This window comes from Octodon degus, unplaced genomic scaffold (assembly GCF_000260255.1).
Source record: "Octodon degus isolate 3935 unplaced genomic scaffold, OctDeg1.0 scaffold00106, whole genome shotgun sequence".
Taxonomy (NCBI): domain Eukaryota; kingdom Metazoa; phylum Chordata; class Mammalia; order Rodentia; family Octodontidae; genus Octodon; species Octodon degus.
In genome coordinates this window covers 8,301,438-8,324,266 of record NW_004524682.1, presented here as the reverse complement: position 1 = coordinate 8,324,266, position 22,829 = coordinate 8,301,438, and the positions used below count along the sequence as shown (strand labels likewise).

General features: G+C 37.4%; 1 protein-coding gene across 1 annotated transcript in view; it reads right to left on the bottom strand.

Annotated features, from left to right (window-relative positions):
- The window catches only part of Chodl (chondrolectin), a 25,145-nt gene extending 4,410 nt beyond the window's left edge, over positions 1-20,735 (bottom strand). The window contains exons 1-5 of the mRNA XM_004639090.3: positions 20,320-20,735; positions 8,747-9,056; positions 8,463-8,620; positions 2,745-2,831; positions 690-792 (exon numbers count right to left, since the gene is read on the bottom strand). Of these exons, the coding sequence (XP_004639147.1) occupies positions 690-792; positions 2,745-2,831; positions 8,463-8,620; positions 8,747-9,056; positions 20,320-20,398 (737 nt within the window). The 5' untranslated portion in view covers positions 20,399-20,735. The remainder of the gene's footprint in view (positions 1-689; positions 793-2,744; positions 2,832-8,462; positions 8,621-8,746; positions 9,057-20,319) is intronic.
- Positions 20,736-22,829: the final 2,094 nt, after the last annotated feature.

Genomic DNA, 22,829 nt, shown 5'->3' with positions numbered 1-22,829 from the left:
TGGTGCTGGGGGATTGAACCGCAGTCCCTGATGCTTTGATAAGCTTGTTCCAAGTAGGTGCTTTAGACCACTGAGCCATCTCTCCAGCCCCTAGACTTTATTTCTTATTCTTAATGATCCCTTTAAAATCCAAAAGAACCTGATGACTTGAATTCTGGAAAGTACTACAAAGTGAAGATACAAAATTCAAGTTTTCTATGAATCTTGATATCCAGAGTAAAAAGATAATTATTAATCTTCGTATTCAATAAACAAGAAACAGTACAACTAATGCACCTGTCACAAGTGCACCAGAATTCCCACTTCAGACCACTAACACACTGGTTATAAGAGTCAGGGCAGGGACATTGAAGCTATGATTTTCCCAACTAAGAACAGAAACAAAAAGGTTTCAGAGTACTAAAGGATACACCATATGACTTTCTTAATTAAAGTGTGCCCATAAAACTGGATTTGGGCTAGGGAGATAGCTCAGTGGAATAAGCGCTTGCCTGACAAGTGCAAGGGCCTGAGTTCAATCCCCAGTTCCACCAAACAAACCAACTAAAAACTGGATTTGTTCTTGCTTCTGTAAACATCGGTATTTTTGCAGAGCAGAATAACAAATGTAATTAAAGTGATATTTTTGCAAATATTCTGAAAGCCTATGTAAGCTTTATCAATTATCACTATATAAATAAATTATTTACCTTCGATGAAGCATCTGGAAACAGCAAGTTCCAAAAGCAACCAATATCAGTAAGAGTAGTGGTATTGTTGGTATAATAACATAGATTAGATTAGGAATTATGCCTACAAAAATAAAACCATTTTAGTGCACAAATATAGTTCACAAGAACACCAAAGCGACATAGGAATTTTTCCCCAAATTAAGGTTAAGATAAAATTATTGCCAATGAATAGATTCCAATCAAGACTCACTCTAAAGCAATGGAAATCCAATGGAATAGTATATCCACATTTTGATATGAAATAAAAACAAAATTGTGCTGTACTAGTTTTCATGTTCCATTTCAATATCTAGACTTTTAAAACTAGTTAACTCTGCAATTCAGACAGAGGCTAGTTTTCTTAATATATTAATAATCTTAGCTATTTTAATTCATTAATTCTTCCAAACAGTTACTTAGATAAATAAACATTAGTTTTTGAGGTTTTTAAAATTGTTGACTTACTAGATAAATAATTAGCCTAAGCCAATATGTTCAGTGTTATGATGTTTTTCAAATCTCTGGTATTAAATGAAAAAATGTAAATATTTACTGATGGTACAGTCATAACTCAGAGACACATGGCTCCAGAGGCATAAAGACATGATTTTAATTAACTAAAAAGAATTGCTTTTAATCCTATTTTGTTACACTTGAGAATGTTAGATATTCTTCTAAAGTTAAGAAAAAATAACCTAAACTATACAATTTGTGTACAGCATGAAATGACTTTATTAAACATGTCTTCATTGTCATAAGATGGAAAATATTGATATTGATATTGAAATAAGTATTATTACTTATATTTGCAAGTAAGTCAAAATACTCGGAATGATTTTAAAATCAGGAGCCTGAGAAGTGAAACCCACTTAAAACAGATTATGTCTATTTGAGGAATGTCAAATGGCAAACTATACATTTATCTTGCAAACACAAATCTTCATTAGAATCAATCTAAGTTACTTCAGTCAAAATGGAACAGACATGAATCAGGCTATTATCTTAATGGTACGTCACTTCCTTTGTTAGGGAAGACAATGAAGTCTAGTAATGGGCTAATTTGGTGGTAATGTTCAATGCTTTCACCATCTTTTTTAGCTTCCAGCAGCTGCATTCAAATATTTGAAGAGTGCATGAAATAGTTCCTTTTTAAATTAGCATTGTGTTTGAGTTGGGATAAGGATTAAGATAAAAAAAAAAAAAAAAAAAAAAAAAAAAACAACCATTAACTATCCCTGCTCCATAGTGAGAAAGGAAAAGTGTTTTCCTTTTTATGGATTTTGCATCACTTGCAGAGGTTCTGAAACTTTGGATGTTTGGTTTAATCTATACACACACACACACACACACACACACACACACACACACAGCCAAGAAAAAACAAAAAACTTTCTGTCCAAATGGCATTGGGTCAGGCTAACAAGGCTTTACCAGACACTGAGAGTAGTCCCTAACCTGAAATTGAGCAAGTAGAAGTATTTAAATCATGGAAGTAGACAAAGGCTTTTGTTTTTCGCCTTGCCTCCACTCTAGCCAGTCCCTAGGCACTTACAGCACATAACTGTTTGCAGGCCACTGAACACATCAATTAACATAATAACACCTACATGTTGAGGATTCTTTTTGTAGGCCTAGATTTCAGTGTAGATCATTTAGTTTGCTACCAGATACATCTGTTGGAAGTGAAAAATCTGATAAAGCAAAACCAATTCTTCTATTCAAAAGAAGAAAAAATCATTTTAACCTAGCCCAAAAATAAATTTCCATTGGCCTTTTGTGGAGAGTGGGGTGGTTAAGACAGGCTCTAGTCATACAGTTCAGGTTGGCCTTGAACTCAGTGTAGCCCAGGTTGGTCTTGAACTTTCAGCAACCTTCAGCCTCAGTCCTACAAGCATGCATCACCAGGCCCATCAGCACTGCCTGTACTTAATGCACCACTTCCTCACGAAACAAAACAATAGTTCGCTAGGACCCATGTGAAGCCATGTTGGAAAACATGGTTCTGTAGTTTATAAAGACTCATGAACGAATTACCTGCTTCAGTAACAGCCACCTTTTCATGGTTGTCTCCTGGCTGATTTGTTAGATATGGCTTCTCCACAGGGTCTGTTGGACTAATCTCTGTAATAATTTGTGCAATAGTCATAAATAAAGATTATACAATATGAACTGAAAACAGATAAAAAAAAAGTTTACCATCAACAGCAAAAACATCTTTATTTTAATTTCTGAACAACTTACAATTAAAACATATTAGGAATTTAAATATACATAAAACTAACTATAAAGTCAATTTAATTACGTTTGAATACAAGTCAAATGATAAATCCCCTATCAGCACAGAACTGCAGCAGGTCCTATGGGAATGACAGCCTGCTTCAGACAATGATGACAAAGCACTCAAGAAGAATGCAGAGATTAGCAGAAATTCATGACCATAAGAGAGATATTAAGTGCAATTCAAAGACAAGGAAAGATCATTTATCTGCCAGCATCCATGTAATATTTGTGTTTCCCCTTTGCCTGATAACTGGCAGATGACCACGCATGGGTGGCATTTGGAACTGATGATGCAGCATTCAAGTAACAACATTCTAGAGTACATTTCTATCCTACTTCATGTTCACCACTTTGAGATCTGCTTCCCAATAATGTGTACTTCTTTAAGTAATAATCAGAAATTTAGTATTTTAAGTTTTTTTTTCCTTCTGGCTTTATGTGATTAAATAACTTTAATTGCCAAACACTTGTTTTATTTATTTATTTATTTATTTATTTATTTATTTGATACAGGGTCTTGCTATGCAGCTTGGGTTTGTAGTGATCCTTCTGTCTTAGCCTCACCCATGCTGTAATTACAGGCATGTGCCACCATGTCTGGCTTCAGTGGCAGGCATGGCATTCTGGCACAGCATGCGCTAGCAGGGATTGAATCTGGGTCCTTGCACTGCACGGGCCAGGAGGCGCTGAGACCACTGAGCTATCTCCCCAGCCCAAACACTTTTATAAGTTTAAATTTCTTAGTATGATCTGTTACTTTCTATCTCATATATTTTTTCTAAGGAGGAACTATATTTAACTCAATAACTTAATGAAAGCAAATAGCATTAGTAAGAAAAAAACTAAAATTTTAATTTGTTCCAAAAAACTAATTCTTCCCTTGCCTTCATCAGTTGATGAAGAAAAACATAACATGCAATATCTTATGTAGACTTTAGAATATAAAAACATTATTGTAATGTTTACTATTCTTGTGGCTGGCCAAACAGCTCAGCAGATTAAAGTGCCTGCTTAGGCAGATGCAGGAGCCAGGAGTTCCAGCCCCTAGCCTACTGTGCCAGCCCCGCCCCTAGGGCAAGCTGAGAGGGCAATTGAGACTGGGTGTGGTGGCACGTGCCTGTAATCCCAGCGCGTGGGAGGCTGTACACAGGAGGATCACTATGAGTCCGATGTAGTAGCGAGGCCCTGTAGACCTTGTAGACCTTGTACTAAATACAAAAAAAAAAAAAAAAGTAATATTTACTAGTCTTCCAATTTTTTGGTCATTATAAATTGAACCAGACATTATTCTGTAGTAACACTTGCTATATTGGTCATTATTTAAGTCTTACACTCTTACATCCTCCTTCAGGTTTAAAATGTAGTCCTAGTCTATAATTCTTCTTCAATAGAACTTAGCCAAACTATGTCTATTATTGCTGAACTGATACTTACAGAACAAAAAATACAAAATAAATGATTTATCAACATAAAGTTGCACATTTTTATAATTTCAATAAACTTTAAAATGTTTGGTAATTAAATAAAATTTAGAAACTGAGTGCCATACATGTGATTTTGAATATCTAAAATGAGTGCATAAGATAACTTTAATTCCAAAATTAGATTCAGAAGTGTTGTCATGAAAATGCCTTTGTATAGCAGTGGTATGGCGGTCCACAATAGCAGTGTATTATCCACAGAGGTTGTTGACTTGAGCCTTTCACAGCTCGGCATATTGATACGGCTTTACCTTATATACCTCATTTTTATACTTTTCAGCTGGATGGTTAAGACCAAGATAAAGCAAGACCTGCATCACAAGAAATGTAACTTTTTTATATCTGATAACATCAGTCAAGTTCCTTCAGGATTTATCCTGTAACCCTGTACCACAGTTTGCAGATCCTCTGTCAGTGTCAGCCATGTGGATGAATCATGGCTATTGCTTGACCAACTTGCTCTCTGGGAAAGCCTGAGAGAATGTTTTCTCTCCATGTGACTCTCCCCAGGCACACTCTAGATTACTGATCACATTGCTCTGTGGCCCCATAATCTCCATGGTCAGAAAATTTGGGACATAACTGAGTTACATGATATTACAGTATAGGTTCTTCTATATCTTGAGTCTTCACTGACTTTGAAAGGCTATGGTCCAAAATGTTGACTGTCCTTGAAGCCCTTCTTTTCTCTAAATTTTAGTCTGCAAATTTAGGTTGTTAACCCTCCAGAAGAGAAGCTTATTATTACCCTACATCTTATGCAATTGGGTTTAACTTCACTATCTGTCTGAATATCAAACATCTTAGGCATAACATGTATTTTCCATCAAGTATTGATATGGTAAACATTAAGTCCCTACAGAATATGGAGATAAAAATTTTAAAAATGAAAAATATTTAAATGATATGGATAAACAATTACATATTTTTACACAGAAATTTAGTAAAAGGTGAAAGATTTATATGATCTGAAGAGAAACAAGAGTATATATACACAGAAATTTAGAAATCCAACCATATACAGAATTGTAGTAAAATTTTACTTGTGAGACAGTGTAGTAATAATTGGTATGTCATGACAAGATGTACATATTTAGAAGACCAGAATGACAGGTATTCCAATTGCACATTGCTATCTTCAGTGCAGTTGCTTGGTTCACAGGTATCAGCATGTACAGTTAGTCAGGGTGAGAATCCTACCAATTAACTGCTAGTTTCAAAAATCTACTAATGTTTCTCAGGATCATTGACTTGCCCATCTTGTGTGTATAAATATATGGCTTTGTCCATGTCCTGTTTCCCAGCTTTTCTCCTTGCCCTCTCCTCACTGTCCAAAGTCAATACTCAAAATCAATAGCATTCCTCTACACAGATAACAAACACACTGAGAAGGATATTAGAGAAACAATACCTTTTATAATAGCACCATAGAAAATGAAATACCTTGGAATTCACTTAACTAAAGAAGTCAAAGGTCTTTTCATGGAAAATTACAGTGCTCTGAAAATAGAGATCACAGAGGATTTCAGAAAATGGAAAGATATTCCATGCTCCCGGATAGGAGGAACCAACATCATGAAGATGGCCATATTCCCAAAATTGTTGTACAGATTTAATGCAATCTTTATCGAACTACCACCAAAATACCTCCCAGACCTAGAGAAATCATTCCTAAAATTTATTTGGAACCAGAAAAGACCTAGAATACCAAAGGCAATCCTGGCCAAGAAAGACAAAGCAGGAGGCATTACAATTCCTTACTTGAAATTATACTACAAAGCTACTGTGATAATATCAGCATGGTATTGGCAATGAAATAGACCTGAGGATCAATGGAATAAATTAGAAGATGCAGAGGCTGCTATGAACACACTCAGTCACCTGATCTTCAACAAAGGAGCCAAACATACTTACTGGAAGAAAGATAGCCTCTTTAACAAATGATGCTGGAAAAACTGGCTCTCTATGCGCTGAAAACTAAAACTTGACACAGGTCTATTACCATGAACTAAGCTAAAGTCAAAATGGATTAAAGATCTAAACATTAAAACAGAAACACTAAATCTCCTGGAAGAGAAAGTAGGAGGAGCTCATAATATTTTAATAAATGCTGATTACCTGAAGATCTGGGGAGAATGTAAAAGATAAACAACAATAATTTTATTTTAAATATTTTTACATAGGCAATACAAACCTAGACTACTAACAAATTAAGCAAAAATGTATACTGTAAGGTTGACAGTGTCTTTAAAATGATGGAAATTTAATGCACATAAAAAAATAAAATAAAGTTTCAAAAGTTTTGAGTTATTGGTATAATAACTCAAAAGAAAGGATAGGAAAGTGCTGTATTTAGATGACTTTACAACAGAAGACAAGAGGAATCAAAAGTAGGAGGTAGGGACTGATAAGGGGGAATAAAAAAGGATGGAAATGATTAAGGTATGCTATGTACATTTAGAAATCTTCCAACATTAAGAGTTGTTCTGTATAACTAATATACACTAATTAAAAAGGCATATTCTATAATATGTTCTTTATTTTCTTCAATAGTTTTAAGCAAACTTACAATATCTGACAATCTCAAGTTTATATTTTTTCCAAGGGAAAAATAAAGACAAAGAACACAAGTGCATTAGAGACTTAGCTTTGCAAAGGACTCTGGAAGGGTTACCATGGATTTAGCCACCAATGGGATTAAAGTATAAACTCACTACAGATGAAAAATTTGGCTAATACACTGAAGAGCAGGATAAACATAAGAAAAGGGTAAATCTAATCCAAGTAATCCCTTGTGTTTATGGTCTTATGAGAAAAGGAATCAGGTAATTTCAAGAGAATAATGGAGGCAGCAGTTCTTGATTATAATTGCCTTCTGTGAAGATACATCACCAGGCAAGTAGACAGCCCTTCAGAAGAGTTAAAATGACACTTTCAAACACTGAGGAGAATGAAAAAATTGAAGTCTAACTTGACTTTCTCACACTATGTAAAAATTATGAGTTTATATAGTCTTGATCCGTCCTTTTTTAGTCCAATGCCAATTCATTTGAGGTGTCCTATTTCAAGTAATTCAAATTTCTTTTCAGCAGAAAACCACACTACAATAGCTCAAGTCAGTGGAATCTGTCCATTTGCTGCATATGGCAATGGTAAGTAATTAGTATTTTTTTAAAAAAAGGTAACTAGGAAGACATATTTCAAAGAATGAGAACCAGAGAGAGACCATGTCAAATGCCCCTACTGTTTTTCACTATGGTTCCATGTGCTACGATTAACTGGATTTCTATGGAAGACCTTGTGCCAAGTCTTATGCTCCTGCATGTGCTGATGTGCTGGAAGAAAGTTGGTTTGTACCCTGAAATTTCACCAAAAAGTCTAAAAGAACTCCTGCTCCCATATGTAAGCCTATAGGTGCTTTGATGACACAGCCACTTTCCACAGATTATATTACATGTTGACAATATTTTACAATAGATATTTATTGTTCATAAAATCTAATTACGATTTCTTTTTTCTTAAAGACACCTCTTCATATGTTTTTAATACTCCTTAGCTCCTTTGGCAGTTCACTCAGCACTGTACAAAGAGCTCCACTCACTGAGTGATAGGACAAGCTGAAAGATAATCCCATATTTCCTACCAGAAACTGAGCCAAAGGTCTTATAATTTAAAGCCTAATTTAGAGGGCTGGCGAGATAGCTCAGCCGACTAAGTACCTGCTTTGGCAAGTGTAGGGACCAGGGTTCGATCCAAAGCACCACACATCAAGCTGGCTCCACCCCCAGGCACACTGAGCTGGCGACCCACCCCGAGGGTGGTGGTGCTCTTCTGTAATCCCAACGTTGGGGAGGCTGAAAACAGTTGTAGTGAGAGCCTGTCCCAAATACATTCAAAAAAAAAAAAAAAAAAGAAAGAAAAAAGAAAAGAAAAGAAAAAAGCCTAATAGAAGCAAATCCATAAAATCAGTCTTGCTGACTCTATTACTTACCTGGTTCATACTTGCAGATATAATTGTGCTTCATGTTGCATCTGTCGTCATTCCACTGGTAAAGGTAGGGACCGCCGAGACCGGGATTGGCAGTTGGTTGATGATACATCACAACACACTTTTCGCTTCCACAGGAAGGCTCATCAGTGTACCAGTTCCTGCGAGCAAAGAGCAATGGGAGCCCTTATAATTGTCTTCTGACTGCCTCGGCAGGGCCCATCTGGCGCCCTCTGCAGGTCATAGAACCTTCCCTTACCCCTGAGGTCCACGGGATCCATACTCACCGGTACTGGGAGCTACTTCCGTCAGACCACTGGTAGAGATCGGGGCAGGCGCCAGAGGCCTGACCATCTCCATTTCTCCACAGCCCTATCCAGAAGTCACCATCAGAAATCCCTGTTCCAGGCTTTGTCAGGTTTTTCAACATGCTCTCTATTAACTTCTGCTCTGCTTCATTCTCAAGACTGAGGAGGACGCCTCCCTCAATCTCACAAGCCAGGCGAGCCTCCTGAAAGCTCACTCGGCTGGACAGCTCGTGGAAGTAGGCCATCTTGTAGCAGGGGTGCTTTGCATCAGCAAAACACACCTTTTGTCCTGAAAAGAAAAAAAAATGGCATATATTGATTACCTGAACTATAATCATGATCCAATAATAATAATAATTAAATAATTAAAATTAAATAACAAGTTAAAAATAAAACACACTACTGACAATACTTTTCTGATTGGATCACTTTGTACATTTTATTTTCAAGCTCATGACTTCTACCTTGGGACAGTTAGCTGGCCTTTTTGTAAATTTCATAGAATTTTAAACATAGTACTTCAAGGAAATGATTGTTAAGGGAGCAAAAATACCTCTGGCTTAGATTTTTTTATAACTCCATTATAACAACAAGTGAAAGTAGCTGAAGGAGTTGCTGGTACATATAGAAAAATAAGCCAAAACTTCAAAGTTATGCCAGCCACTGAAATCAGGTATAATGGTGCACTCTTGTAAGCCCAGTGCTGGGGAACCTGAGACAGGAAGAACATGCAAGTCCGAGCTGTGTAGCGAGACCCTGTACCAATAAGCAACATTTGAAAAAATATATATTAGCTCAAAGGTGATAAACAACAAATATTTAGCAGACTCTAGAGCAAATTACTTGTCAGTTGCAGAGGATCAGGTTATATGCTAAGCAATCAGTAACAATGTATTTTTTAGTTCTACCTGAAGAGTTCACTATAGGACTAAAGTTACTTCTTTTTTAAATTTGAAATTATTAACATTATGTTTTAAAAATTCCCTAATTCAGAATTTCGTGAATTAATTATTAATTGGAACCCAAATTAATTTAATATTATCTTTTGATGGTTTTTTACTATATTTTTTAGAAATAAGGACTAGAAATAATTAAGGATCCATAATCTATGAAAACAAATATATAAAATTTTCAAATTTTGAAAGAAAGATCAAATGTAATTTCTATTTTATACTTGCATAATTTATGTAAGTTATAACACTCAATTTACCCATCCATCCTTGTATCTATTTTCTTGAGACAGTATTACATTCTTCTTCTTTTTTTTTTTTTTGTATTTAGGACAAGGTCTACAGGGTCTGTATGTTCTCACTGCATAGATCGAACTCATAGTGATCCTCCTGTTTACAGCCTCCCAAGTGCTGGGATTACACACTAGCGCCACCATGCCCAGTCTAAAAAAATTTTTTTTTTTTTTTTTTTTTTTTGTAGAACAAGGGATTGAACTCAGGCCCTTGCCCTTGCCATGCAAGCACTTATTCTAGTGAACTAGCTCCCCATTCTGGTATTACATACTTTCAATAAATTTCTTTTTATCAGCCAAAATGGCAGTATGAGCTTAAGTTTACTCTTGTGGTCACGTTTTTCTCAAACTTTATGACAAATTTACTTTTATTCGAACAATATCTCTGACCCTATCCCTGAGGTGCCCTCAGATGGTGATTGAGACTGGGTGTTGTGGCGCATGCCTGTAATTCCAGTGCTTGGGATACTGAAAACAGGAAGATCGCTGTAAGTCCAAACTGTAGAGTTAGACCCTGTAGACGCTGTAGTAAATGCATAAAAAAGACACACACAAAAAGAGTTTGGTTTTAAAACAAATCTCTCAAAATTAAATTTCATAAGGCAAGGCATTGTTGTACATCCCTGTAATCTCAACACTCAGGAGATTGAGGCAGGAGGAGTTCTGCAAGTTAAAGACCAGCGTGGGCTACAAAGTGAGTTCAACTACTTTTTAAACTGCATAGAGAAATCCTCTCTTAAAAAAACAAAACAAAACAAAAAAGCCTGAATTTCACATATCACTATATAGTATACAGAATGAGTTTTCATAAATACTTAATGACAATTACAGATGTGTATGATAGTATTGGTCATACTAAAACCATATCATACAGGAAATATTACAGTGGGTGGAATTTATCTAAGTCTACCAGTAATGAAATTATAATTATTCTACTGCTTTTATCTATCTACATGTTTTCTACCACCAAGCATGTAAGATACTATTACAAAGGAAATATCCAGAATGGTCATGCTGTCTTGCTTTACTTATGTTCCTTTGCCCATCTTGGACACTCTGTTGTTACTTTAAAACAGCCACAGAACTGTCTGTGTTAATATTTGTTAACCCTGAACACTTATCCACAGCCTCCACCACTTTCTTAGTTTGACGCTGATCCTGACTTAAATTTGGATTTGGCAAACAAACTGCAAAGCATTTTATATAAAATTAAGTCAACATTCTTTATGTTCAGAAAAAAAGATACAGTTTTATTGATTTCTTACTAGTTATCTGAGGTTTTAGGGCCTTTTCTCCTTCCTACCTAACTGGTAGACAATCAAGAAAAGTAAATCATACAGGGTTGGAAGGTGTTTTATACTAGTTAAAAAATAAAGCATTCAAGCTCTGTACTCAGTGTATATCACACTGAGCTAGCACATGAGCACATCCATCTTGCTGTCCCAGAATCAGCAATTAGTGACCTATGAAGACACTCCAGGCAAGAAGGAGCAGAAATCAGCAGAAGGCCATTAACTTCACAACAGTGCTTGAGTGATAGCCATTCAAGATCTTGACACAAGCTGGGAACACAGAATAGCAATGTGAGCTCTCCAACCAGTTGTCGTCTGTCTCATTAGCTGTCCCCTGAACCCATATGCAGCTCACTGAATAATAAAAGCAAATAAATAGACTGGCCACACTAATGGTTAACAAAAAAAAAAAAATAACATGTTCATGTGACCATAACAAATGAGTTAAGGACACTTCAGGAGTCCAAGTTAGACTAAAAATATACTCTAAGACAAGATGGTAGAAGTCCTAATCACTGACTCAAATAAAGTAATATTTTAAATTTTTCATATATTATTAGATTTTATGATGGTTGCCCTATTTAAGATGGTTGTTCCTACCAATATTCTTTTTTTTTTTTCTTTTTGTGGAGCTGGGGATTGAACTTAGGCCCTTGCACTTGCCAGGCAAGCACTTATTCAACTGGGCTATCACCCTGGCCCCTTAGCAATATTCTAATAGTAATACTGAGGCCATATGTTCATTCATACTTTTAGGAAGCAAGATTCATTTCCATGTTCATCTACAGTAGCCATTACATAGTTGTAAATCTCCAATATGTCCTAAACATACTTTCTTGAGTTTTCAACTTAGAGCACTTTTTATTCAAAGGACATTTAGCTTTGGATTTGACTGTAGTAATTCTGAAATGCTAAGCTTTTCAACAACAATTTTGTGTACGATTTCGAAATATGTCAAGAGTAGCCAGATGTTTTAATGATAAAAATATAATTATTTTTTAGAAGCCAGAGTTATGGAGAAGGTGCTTAAGTATTACTTAATCTACTAAAAGACACTACTCATCTTTGGTATATCAAAAAGGCAGTACAACACTTATTAATCCATGGTGAAGATACAAAAATGATGATGAAAATTAACTCCTTTACAAAATTAAGATAACATTTCTAATCTAACGTTGTCTCATGTGGAAATTTCTAACACCATTATGTTAGTTTGTATAGAAATAATAAAAAGAATATATATATAGATAGATAGATAGATTATATTGAAAATAATTAACAACTAATACTGTGTGGGTCTTTGACTATTTGAATAATAGAGTATTTCCCAGTTCCTGGGTGAGAAATGGAGACCTATGGATACATGGAAAGAGACTCTCCAGGGAACACAATAGTCTTTTGTCAAGTAGAACAGATACTCCAAAGAAGATTATTAGCTGTGTCTTCATATTTGAACTGAAAATTCACTAGCAGTCCAGGTCTAGCAAGGCAGGATCCAGTTTTTATGGCTTATATGTAATAAGTGAAAGCTGCTGCTATGAACTTCTTTAGACACAGTTCTATTTCACTACTGATTTTCACTTTGTGCATCAAAATCAACAGCAGTAGAAGCTGTTGGACCTCTCGCTGCATTTCAGCTGATTCCACTTGGCGGCTTCTGTGGCGGAGCTTCGACAGCTGGGAAACAAATGTTGCCCTAATTCCCAGAAAAGTTCTGTTAATGTAGATCTCCTGGAAGTAACTTTCCATTTCTGTGAAGGGTAATCATACCAGAGAACAATTATGATCGCTTCCTTTCTTATTTTGTGAGATCTCATGAAGCATTTCTCAGTCTTTTACTTTTAAACATTATATTGAAATAAAAACCTCCATGGACATGTAACGGACAGGTGGGTATGCATTTGGAGATCCATATAGTGGTTGTATGACACTGAAGAATCATTTATACTAACTGTAGATAGCTGCCACTCTGCATCTATACTTGAAAATATCATTTGATGATTAGATTAGCTACAAGAGAGAGTAAAGACATGCCACTCAGGATTTTAAAAACATATTGAGAAAAATGAAGCCTGAAACAACATATTTGCACAGTTTTTGTTGAAGCACTCTAGAGCTACATAAATTATAAATCCAGAAAGCATGAAAACACTTCAGTTTTCTTCACTGAACTTTACAGAGTGATGAAAAGGAATATTCACCTATTAGTTTCGTACACATATGTGTACACATATATGCAGCTGCATATATATATATATATATATACATGTTCTTCATTTTTAAAATTTATTTTTATTATAATTTCGTATACACATTGTTGAAAGATAACTATTGATAATAACTACTAAAACAAACATTCCCATCACTGTCACAGTGAAAATTCCACTACTGACTCCATAAATAGATGTCCTCTTCTTTACTAATAAGAAAATTCTTGTACAGTTCAATATTGGCAGAGCTTTAGGTAGGCTGGGCAATGAGACTAAAGCAGGGCCAAATTCATGAAGTCATGAGAACTGGCTTCACTTCTTGCATAAAGAGGTCCTATAATTTGGTTTTGTTCTGCTTACATCCTTTATTTTCTTACAGTTTAAAATTGAACAATTAATTATGAAGGTGATAAAATTGTCCTTATACCTCACACTAGTCAAGTACCATGAGTATCACAAGAGTATTGAATTTAGAACATACTGTTCAATAAAAACATGAGTACATACTACAAATTTCTGCTATGCAATTATTATCTTTTTAGTTGAAAAAGAAAGTTATATAAAAGTTTATCTGTATGGTAAATCTCACCCCAAACAAGGCTGATTGAATTTAGCACCTTTTACTATTATCCTCCAAATACTTTTTTTTCACAATTCCTTCTTAATCTCCTCAAACTCATATTGGAAAATACACTGATATGGCATTATAGAAAGTGAAATGAACTCTGAGAGCCACGGCAGTGACTTCAGCCTAAGGAAAGGGAACGCTACTGAGCTTGTATTCTGTCAGTGGTAAATATTATATTAACTTCTTAAAATTTTTCTTTTAATTAAAAATATTATAATAAACTTTTACCTTTGCAATACATATTTTATAATGCACTTATTTACAGAATGCATTAGAGCTAGAACCTATATTATTACACTGAGAGACAAAATCAAATCTGTAGAATTTTTGGATAGTAATGTTAGCAGCACTTTGGACTTCTTCAGCTGAGAAATACCACAAGCTTCCTGAGAAAAATTCTTGTTTCAAGAAAAGCTTAATTCTTGAAACAGAAATTACAATAATTCATGGTAAACCAAGAGATAAGGTTATTTAAGAGTTCGTGTATATTCAATCAAAACTATTTAGATTTGAATTTCAGTTTCTGAAGTCTCAAATGTGGGCATTTAGAATTATCTAGCTTTTCTTGGCCTAAGTTATCTTTTTTTTTTTTAATTTTATTTATTTATTTACGTGTGTGTGTGTGTGTGTGTGTGTGTGGCCAGCTCAGCCCACCAGGGGGCGGGGCTGGCTGGCATGTGGTGCTGGGGATTGAACCGTGGTCCCTGTGCTTTGCTAAGCTTGTTCCAAGTAGGTGCTTTAGACCACTGAGCCATCTCACCAGCCCTGGCCTAAGTTATCTTTCCAAAAATGTACAGAAAATCAAGAAGTGTATTTCTAGAGTCAGGGAAGGGGATAAGTGGGAGGGTGGACAAAAGGGAAACAAGAGTGAGGAGAGTGAAATAGCTAAAAAATATACTAAATGCATGTAGCAAATTCCCAGAATAAAAGCCACCACCATATAGCATTAACATGCAATAATAACTTGTTTTAAAAAGAAAATATGCTTATGAGTTTTATGGAAATAAAGGTAATATGAATGACCTGACATCTATCAATTAGTTAAGAGTACAGGACATCACTTCTAATAGAATCCATGTGTTTTAGTAAATTAGGAAAATATGACCTCTCTTGGTGGGATATGTCACAAGTTTCCTTTTGTAAACTAATGTAGTTTTGGCTACAATTCACCCCAAGGCCTAATGTGGTCCCAGGACTTTATCTGAGGTGGATGAACTTAGAGTGTATGATGCTGGCATTAGGATGTGTGAGATTAGTGAATCAGTCCACTGACTGGTTTGGACAGCTCTGGCTAGGATTACGGGTGTGGGTGTTACATGCGCCCTAGGGCAGGTAGCCTGCACACAGTATGAGGGACAAAGAGAGTCTTATCGTGTTCTCACTTTGCTGTTGCTACCTTCCCAACGCCATGAACTGTCACCCCTCTGCCAGGACTCAGCTGATTATGGACTGAAGCCTCTACAAACTGTCAGTCAAATAAACATTTCCTCTCTTAACTTCTGGGAATTGGGTATTTTATCTGAGTGATAAAAGAAGTAACTCAGACAACTATTCAACTAGAAAAAGTTGCCTTTGTTTCCAGGCAGCCTCACTGAACACAGGGCTTGTCCTCTTTGCTTGTCCTCTTACCGTGTTCTTCTGTGCAGCATGTTCTTCTGTGCAACACGTTCTTTTGAAGACTTTCAGTCTTCCTAGAAGCCTTATAATACCCATATTCTCAAATCATTTTTAAAAGAGACAAAACAGGAATTTAATAATAAGTTTAATAATTTGCCTAAGTTCACACAGTTCATAAGTGTCACAATCAGGCTTTGAACAAGACTGCCGAGCTTGCAATTCATGTACTCTGATTTCTATGCTCACAATATAATGATGGAATATTGCATGAACAAAAGAGTAGTTGAATATAAGTACTATGCTTTTATCATTGTTATAATATAATCAATAATATTTTCTCAGTCATTTTTCTCATCACTAAAGCAAAATATTTGACACCCTCAACTTAAAGAAGCAAAGAATTATTTCTAGTTCATGCTTTTAGCCCACAGATCGCTGGTTTCAAAGCAACAAGCCTGGGGAGGAGCAAAGCTTCTCACTTCATCATGGCGACCGGAAGCAGGGTGTGAGGGAGCTTCCTGGGAAAGGGATGCGCCCTTCCAGCTCTCTTCCTCTTTGACGCGCCCCTTCTGTACAGGCCCCTCCCCTTGACGTCATATTTAGCTATTTCCCCCTGGTGGTGCAATTGCACTCTCCAAACTCCTGCCTATGAGCGCAGGAGGCTTTGAGGGGACATCCAGATATAAGGCATGATGAACACTGCTCACTCGCTGGTTTCTGAGCGCTAATATGTGCAAAGGTGTGCACCGGGATTTGTTTCTAAGTAGAGTGTGGATTGTGTTGTGCTAGACATTTAGATCAGAGTTAATGTTAGAATATCTTTTATCTTGGAGATATATATATATATATATATGCCTTTAGATTTTTTCAATCTATGCCTTTTATTTTCCAAATAAAATAAACCAAGCCAAGACTGAGTACTTTTCTCAATGCACAGTAAAACAATATATATTCGACTTGTCCGGGTGTATCACAACTATATTCAATTTATTAGGCAGTATTATATCATCAGTAATATGCTAAAACACTGAAAGAAACAGACTTACCTTACACTTGTAAATATCCAACCACGTGTTTAAGAATACCCCACAGAGAAGGCAAAATTATTAATGACTGGCTTTCCTCTGTGGAACCTTTTACCTAATACTGCTTTTCTAACACTGAAGTATAGATCTTTCTATTTTCAGGAAAAAGATGCATAAATAAAATCTTAAAAATAACAACTAAGGAATAAAGGTAATGATAAATGAATATTTATTAGATAACTCATAGGATTAATTTGTTCTCTTCTTACTCAAGAGATTCTTAGAGTAACTGCACCTTTGAAAACTGCACTGTCAATATATTATGCTTTTGATGTATCAGGACACTGTCCCATGGACTGGGATGCACTCAGTAGGTTTTTTCTTGTGTCTTTCTTACCATTTCATTATATTACTCTATAGGATACTTATCATCCATGAATTTGATAAGTTTGATAAAACTTATGCATTATAGTAAGATTAAACTCATAATTAAAGTGTTCTAGGCAAAAGTGCCATGAAACACACACCATGTCACTTTTCAGTATAAATACAAGGGCCGGGGAGACGGCTCAGTGGAATAAGCACTTCCCTGGCAAGTGCAAGGGCCTGAGTTCAATCCCCGGTTCCGCAAAAAATAAAAAAAATAAAAAAAAAATAATAATAATAATAATAATAGTATAAATACAGTAGGGGACCACATCTCTGCACACTAAAAGGAAAAATTTAAATACAAAGATGAAAGAAAAGAAAATACTATACGTCAAAATACTACGATTAAAAAAAAAACTTTCCCTTCAGATATATTCTCCTAAAATAGACTTGAATTTTGAACTCTTCCTTTTTATATTTACCTATGCATCATAGGTAAATCCTCTTACCTTTGTTCTAAGATATATGTCCCATGGTAGCTCATAAAATTAAATGATTCTAGCCCCCACAGATAGTCTTTACTCTGTTTGTAGCAAGAAATCAGTTCAAGTTTAAGCTCCTCAAAGTAGCTCTGAAATTTGTAATAGATTTATTAAATATTATTTCAAAGGCTGGGAAGACAGCTCAGTGGCTTAAGCACCTACCTGGCATGATCAAGGCACTGAGTCTGATCCCTGATACCAAAAATAAATAAATAAATAAATATTATTACACTATTGGTATTCTGCTTATATGTTCTATTCTTATTTGTGTCAAAAGTCCTTCCTTATTTCTGCTAGAAAATTAAATCTTAAGCTAGGCATGCTATTAAATACTATTAAGTCTGATGGGCCAGACGATGATAAAGTTATTCGAAATGCTATTTCTTGCTACAATATTTTCACCTCATTTTTAGACAGTGCTCTGAGCTTTTAAAATGTTTTATGTATAAGCATTAAAAAGTATCTTATTAAATATTTTATGGTATTAAAATACAAAGATTTCGATTGGGAAATTTTTTCGTGAGCAACTAATTGTGGGAGGGGCGGGGAAGCGGTTACCTGAGTATATTAAATAGAAATTATCAATTGTTGCTATGAAATTTAATAAATAGAAACTTTACACCATATGTTGTAAGTATATTAAAAAAGACACTGCTTCAGTTTCTCTCATATACCTGAAAGGAGAGTTGGTGGAGAGCCCCTAGTGGCAGAAGGAGGTTGATGCACCACTGAGAACTTGAATCTTCCAGGAAGACAAGCACTTAGAGGACTCGTTGTTCCCATGCGGTAAACTTTGGGTTGCTGTCTGCACAGCCCATCACAGCCCAAATGTGGACTTTAAAAAATTACTCTTCAAAGCATGAGTCACAAATTAATTTAAAAGTGGTTAAGCTTCAATGTGATTTTTATGCCTAATGACAATTGAATTATTCATAAGAAAAATGTAACTAGGTAATTGTTTTAATAGCAAGTAAACATCATCATTTATGCTAAATCAAATAGATCATGTTCAGTTAGTAAGAAATTTTCCAGATGTCACCTTCAAGATGATTGAAATTCTTAATAGAAAAACTTAGCAAAGGGTTTGGAGTAATTGATGTCTTAAGATAACACAAAATAAGCTCTTCATCAACTATTTCACTTGTTTTTGCTGAAGATATCTTTCTTCTATCTTGAAATTTTAAGTTATGTAAACAAGAGTATACCAACAGCCAATAGTATATTAAGTCAGTAACACATTTCTATTTGCTTAAGAAGACACGTTAACTTCAAACCATAACCACTGCTGTTCATTCATTTATATGAATAGTACTAACAAACAAAGGCAATCTGATGCATACTTCACTTCATCCGAGAGGTTTACAGTTTGACATTTTTCTTAGCTATGTCAGAGAAGAAAGGATCTAAAGCACTGCTTCTGTACAGCCTGAAAAGCTGAAAGAGGGGAATGACTGGCAACTATTTAAGAATTGTATTCTGATCGTGTGGAATGCCAGAATCTGCTAAAGGGAAGGTCAGCAACAATTAAGTCAAATTCCCCAGTTTCTAAAGGTCTAGCTTCACAACTGATTAAGCTGCTGTCATTTGTCATTTATCTCTACATCCAGTGACACCTGTTGTGCAAAGGCACAAAATCTGAACAGGACTTTCTGTAGTTTTTAATGTAAAAATATCTCTACCATTAAAATCCATGCCCATATGCATCCAAAGTATGCTTATCGTAACACTTTAATGAGCATAATAGCATATTCGCATAAGGGTAGCTACGGTCCCTCATGTAAGACCCCACTCACGTTCATCCTGGCCACTGAAAATCTACGTCCTTTTAAAGAGGCGCTTTCTTCTTAAAAGTAAAGGAAAGTGGATACAATATAAACTGCTTGACAGTAAGTTATTGTTGAACATGAAAACTCGGAGGCAATGTTGAGAAGCCTGCTTATTTTAATCCATTTGCGCTGCACTGGAGTGAGATTTAACTGTGCACCGCATGCATGCTTGAACCTGCAGTTGTTAGGGGTGCGCCTCGGTCCAGCTGCAGCTGACTTCATTGAGACGTCACTAACTTGAAATGAGGTGTGCGAACCCATAGAACCTGTGCACAAAAAAACTGCCAGATCTTTGTCAGACCTGCCGAGAACAAAGGCTGTGCAGCCAGACATCCTGGAGCGACCCGCAGTGTACTGGTTTAGCCCCAGAAAGCATTCCTGTGAACGCCTTGCGCGGACGGAAGCAGAGCCAGCGCCAAGAGGCAGAGCGGGGGTGGGTGGGGGGCATTTCTGCCGCGGGTTTTCTGTTTCTGGTTGCGTCTGCCCCACCCCTTTTCCAGGTGTCCAGCTCTGCCTCTTGGCCAACTGTCGCACTAAGAAAGTGGGACTCACTGCTGGGAAAGGCTGTACAGCGTAGGAGCAGGCTGGAGCTTGCTCAGTAGCTGAAGAACAAGCACTGGGGAATCATTAAACTTTTCGCTATCTTTGGGTGAGAGGGAAAAGAATGGCAAGATCCATTTCTGCGCGCCTCCTCCCAGTCCCACGCCCGAGTCTCCACCCTAGGACCCGCAGCCCCGCAGCGTCAGCGTCGCGCAGCCTCAGACCCGAGTCGCCCCTCGGCGCGGCGCCCCCAGACTTACCGCTGACGACCCGGCGGCAGAAGGCCCCGGGGCCGCAGAGCAGCGCGGCGCCCAGCAGCAGGGAGAGGGCGCGCAGCATCCCGGCGAGGCGGCAGCAGCAGGTGTCGCTCGCAGCCAGGCCCCTCACCCGAGACTCTCCCGCCGCAGTCTCCCCGCTGGGTCCTACTCCCTCCACCCCAGGCCAGTTGCCTGGGCTCCGGCGCGCATCGCCTTGGAGTGGAACCTGCCTCCAGGCGTGCTTTTCCGCGCGGGTGCGAGGGGCTAGGAGCGCACAGCCCAGCGCGGGTGTGCGTGTGGACACAGGGAGCTAAAGTTAGGGGGTCCTGTGCCTGTTCCAGAGGTGAGCAGCAGCCCCAACTTAGGCCAGCCTGTTGTCCTTCGCTTCTGTCCCCGGCTCTGGGTACTAACAGGATGAGTCCCTGCGCCCCGGTCCGCACTCTTGCAGCGCGCAGCAGTAGCGGCTGCTCTGCGCTGGAGGCGCGGTCTTATATATCCACATCCTTAGGTCCCTGCCCCTCTCTAGTAATAATTTTTAACTACTTCATCTCTCCTGCTATGAGCATTGCGCAGCCACTCCCCTAAAAACTGCAGCCGCTTTGCAAACAGTCCAGTCAGCAGTCCCTCCTCTCCCTCTCCCCTCCTCCTTCTGCCCTCTTTCCATTCCCTAACAGACTCTGTACTCATTTGTGTAAAATGTGACAGCTTTGCTATTAAACTCTGGCAAAAGTTGGATCCATTTGGTTTCCTCAGATAAATGTCCTCGAAGATGCCAAGTTGTGGGGCCTTTCTCTTTCTGTGCTAAATTGCTTGATCATATGAATTGCTGGATGCAGGGCAGCAGCCACTATTTAAGATGGATTGTCAGAGCGGGAGCCAAAGCCTGCTCTGTGAATTATAGAAAGTGGCAGGTTTTTCCCCACCTAGGTTGGACACATAGATTATTTCCAAGCAGGTTGTTTGACTAAATTGCTACAGGAGCAAATTGAAGAGAATGTTGGAAGCATAGTTCTCCCAACTGGTATCTATCTCAGTTCCTTCAGCTCTAGAGAAAACCATCAAGACAAAATAAATATTCCAAATTCTTAGGAATTTACTGGATATGAAAAGTACATATTTCTTTACAGTCAGCTATTGGTGGCTTATTTTTCGCATTAGATGCAAAGCTCATCTTAAAGGGCACTTTTTCATAACCTGACCTGCTCTCTACTGTAACAGTTTCCTGGAGTAGTGGATAGAAAATCATTGGAGTTTTTAAATATATCTAGCTCATGGTGTGAACCCTAAAACTGCTCTCATAATGAATCTCAGTAGACTTGGAATTTTCCCGTTGTACTGCTCAAATGTACCAACATTTGTTAAGTGCAATCCCTTTGTCATAAAGGGCGCTTTCTCCTAACTTCTTGCTGTTCTTGATTTTCACCCCATAAGGGTGGTCTAAATACTCATTAGATTCTTTTCTTGGAGAAAAGCTGTCAGTGTTACCATGGTCAGAACAAATCCTTCAGAATGAGAAGCGTTAGGACTTGGAAGAAATTCAAAGTGGTGTGTGCCCTGTCAGTTTATTTTTCTTTGTATCACCTGTAAATATAGCAACTTGGCAGGGGCATGGGAAATTAAAGAGCCCAGATTTTGTAAAGGATCTGTGATTTTCACCATGAGCCAAATATCCACCAAATTAAAATGAGAATAATGAGGAGGAGGAGGGAGATGGGGAGAGAGACAAGGAGGGGGAGGGGGAGGAGGATGAGAAGCTCAAATTTTGAATGGACAACTGATAAAATCTCCAGGCAGTGGAGGTGTAGCTGAACCTACAAAACACATCAAAGTTGACTGCTAGGTATGACTGTGGTCAGAGTACAGCCCTACAGAGACTCCCAGTCCACTGAAGAAAAGAAATTTAGTGAAACAATAACTGGGTGTCAAAAAAGCCATTGCAGAAGGACATAAACTATTGCTTTGGCAGAGTGGAACTAGGGGTATGTCTGTAGGTGTATTTGCAGCACTCTTCTGAAGCAGTCAGAGTTGGGGTGCAGGTCACCTGTGACTGATGACCTGAGGGACCTCTCCAAATGCCTGAGGGTGGCTTGGCTTCCTTTCTCCTTTCTCCTTTCCTGTCACTCTGCCTCTGATGCGTGTGTCCCTCACCCAGCACTCGGAGATCATAACACAAACACTGGGTATACTTTCCTACAAGTTGGACTCTCCACTGTCTCAAATGTTTCTGAAGACAAAAAGGCCAGCAAGTTCTTGAAAGCACTAGTGTCAGATTTTAACATTTCAGAAAATCCAGATTATGACATTAATTGTATATTGAATATGGTGACGAGAGCTTCATAAAGTATAATTTCTTATCTTTGGGCCAGAATTAGATCAGTTTAAGGTGGCCACACCCAACCTGCTGAACTCAGGATAATACAGACTTATTTTAGATATGTTTTTAAGGTAGGTTGGATAGTCTTTAATATGGAATTTAAAAGTACTAGCTATTCTCTTTGAAGAGCACCAGAGGA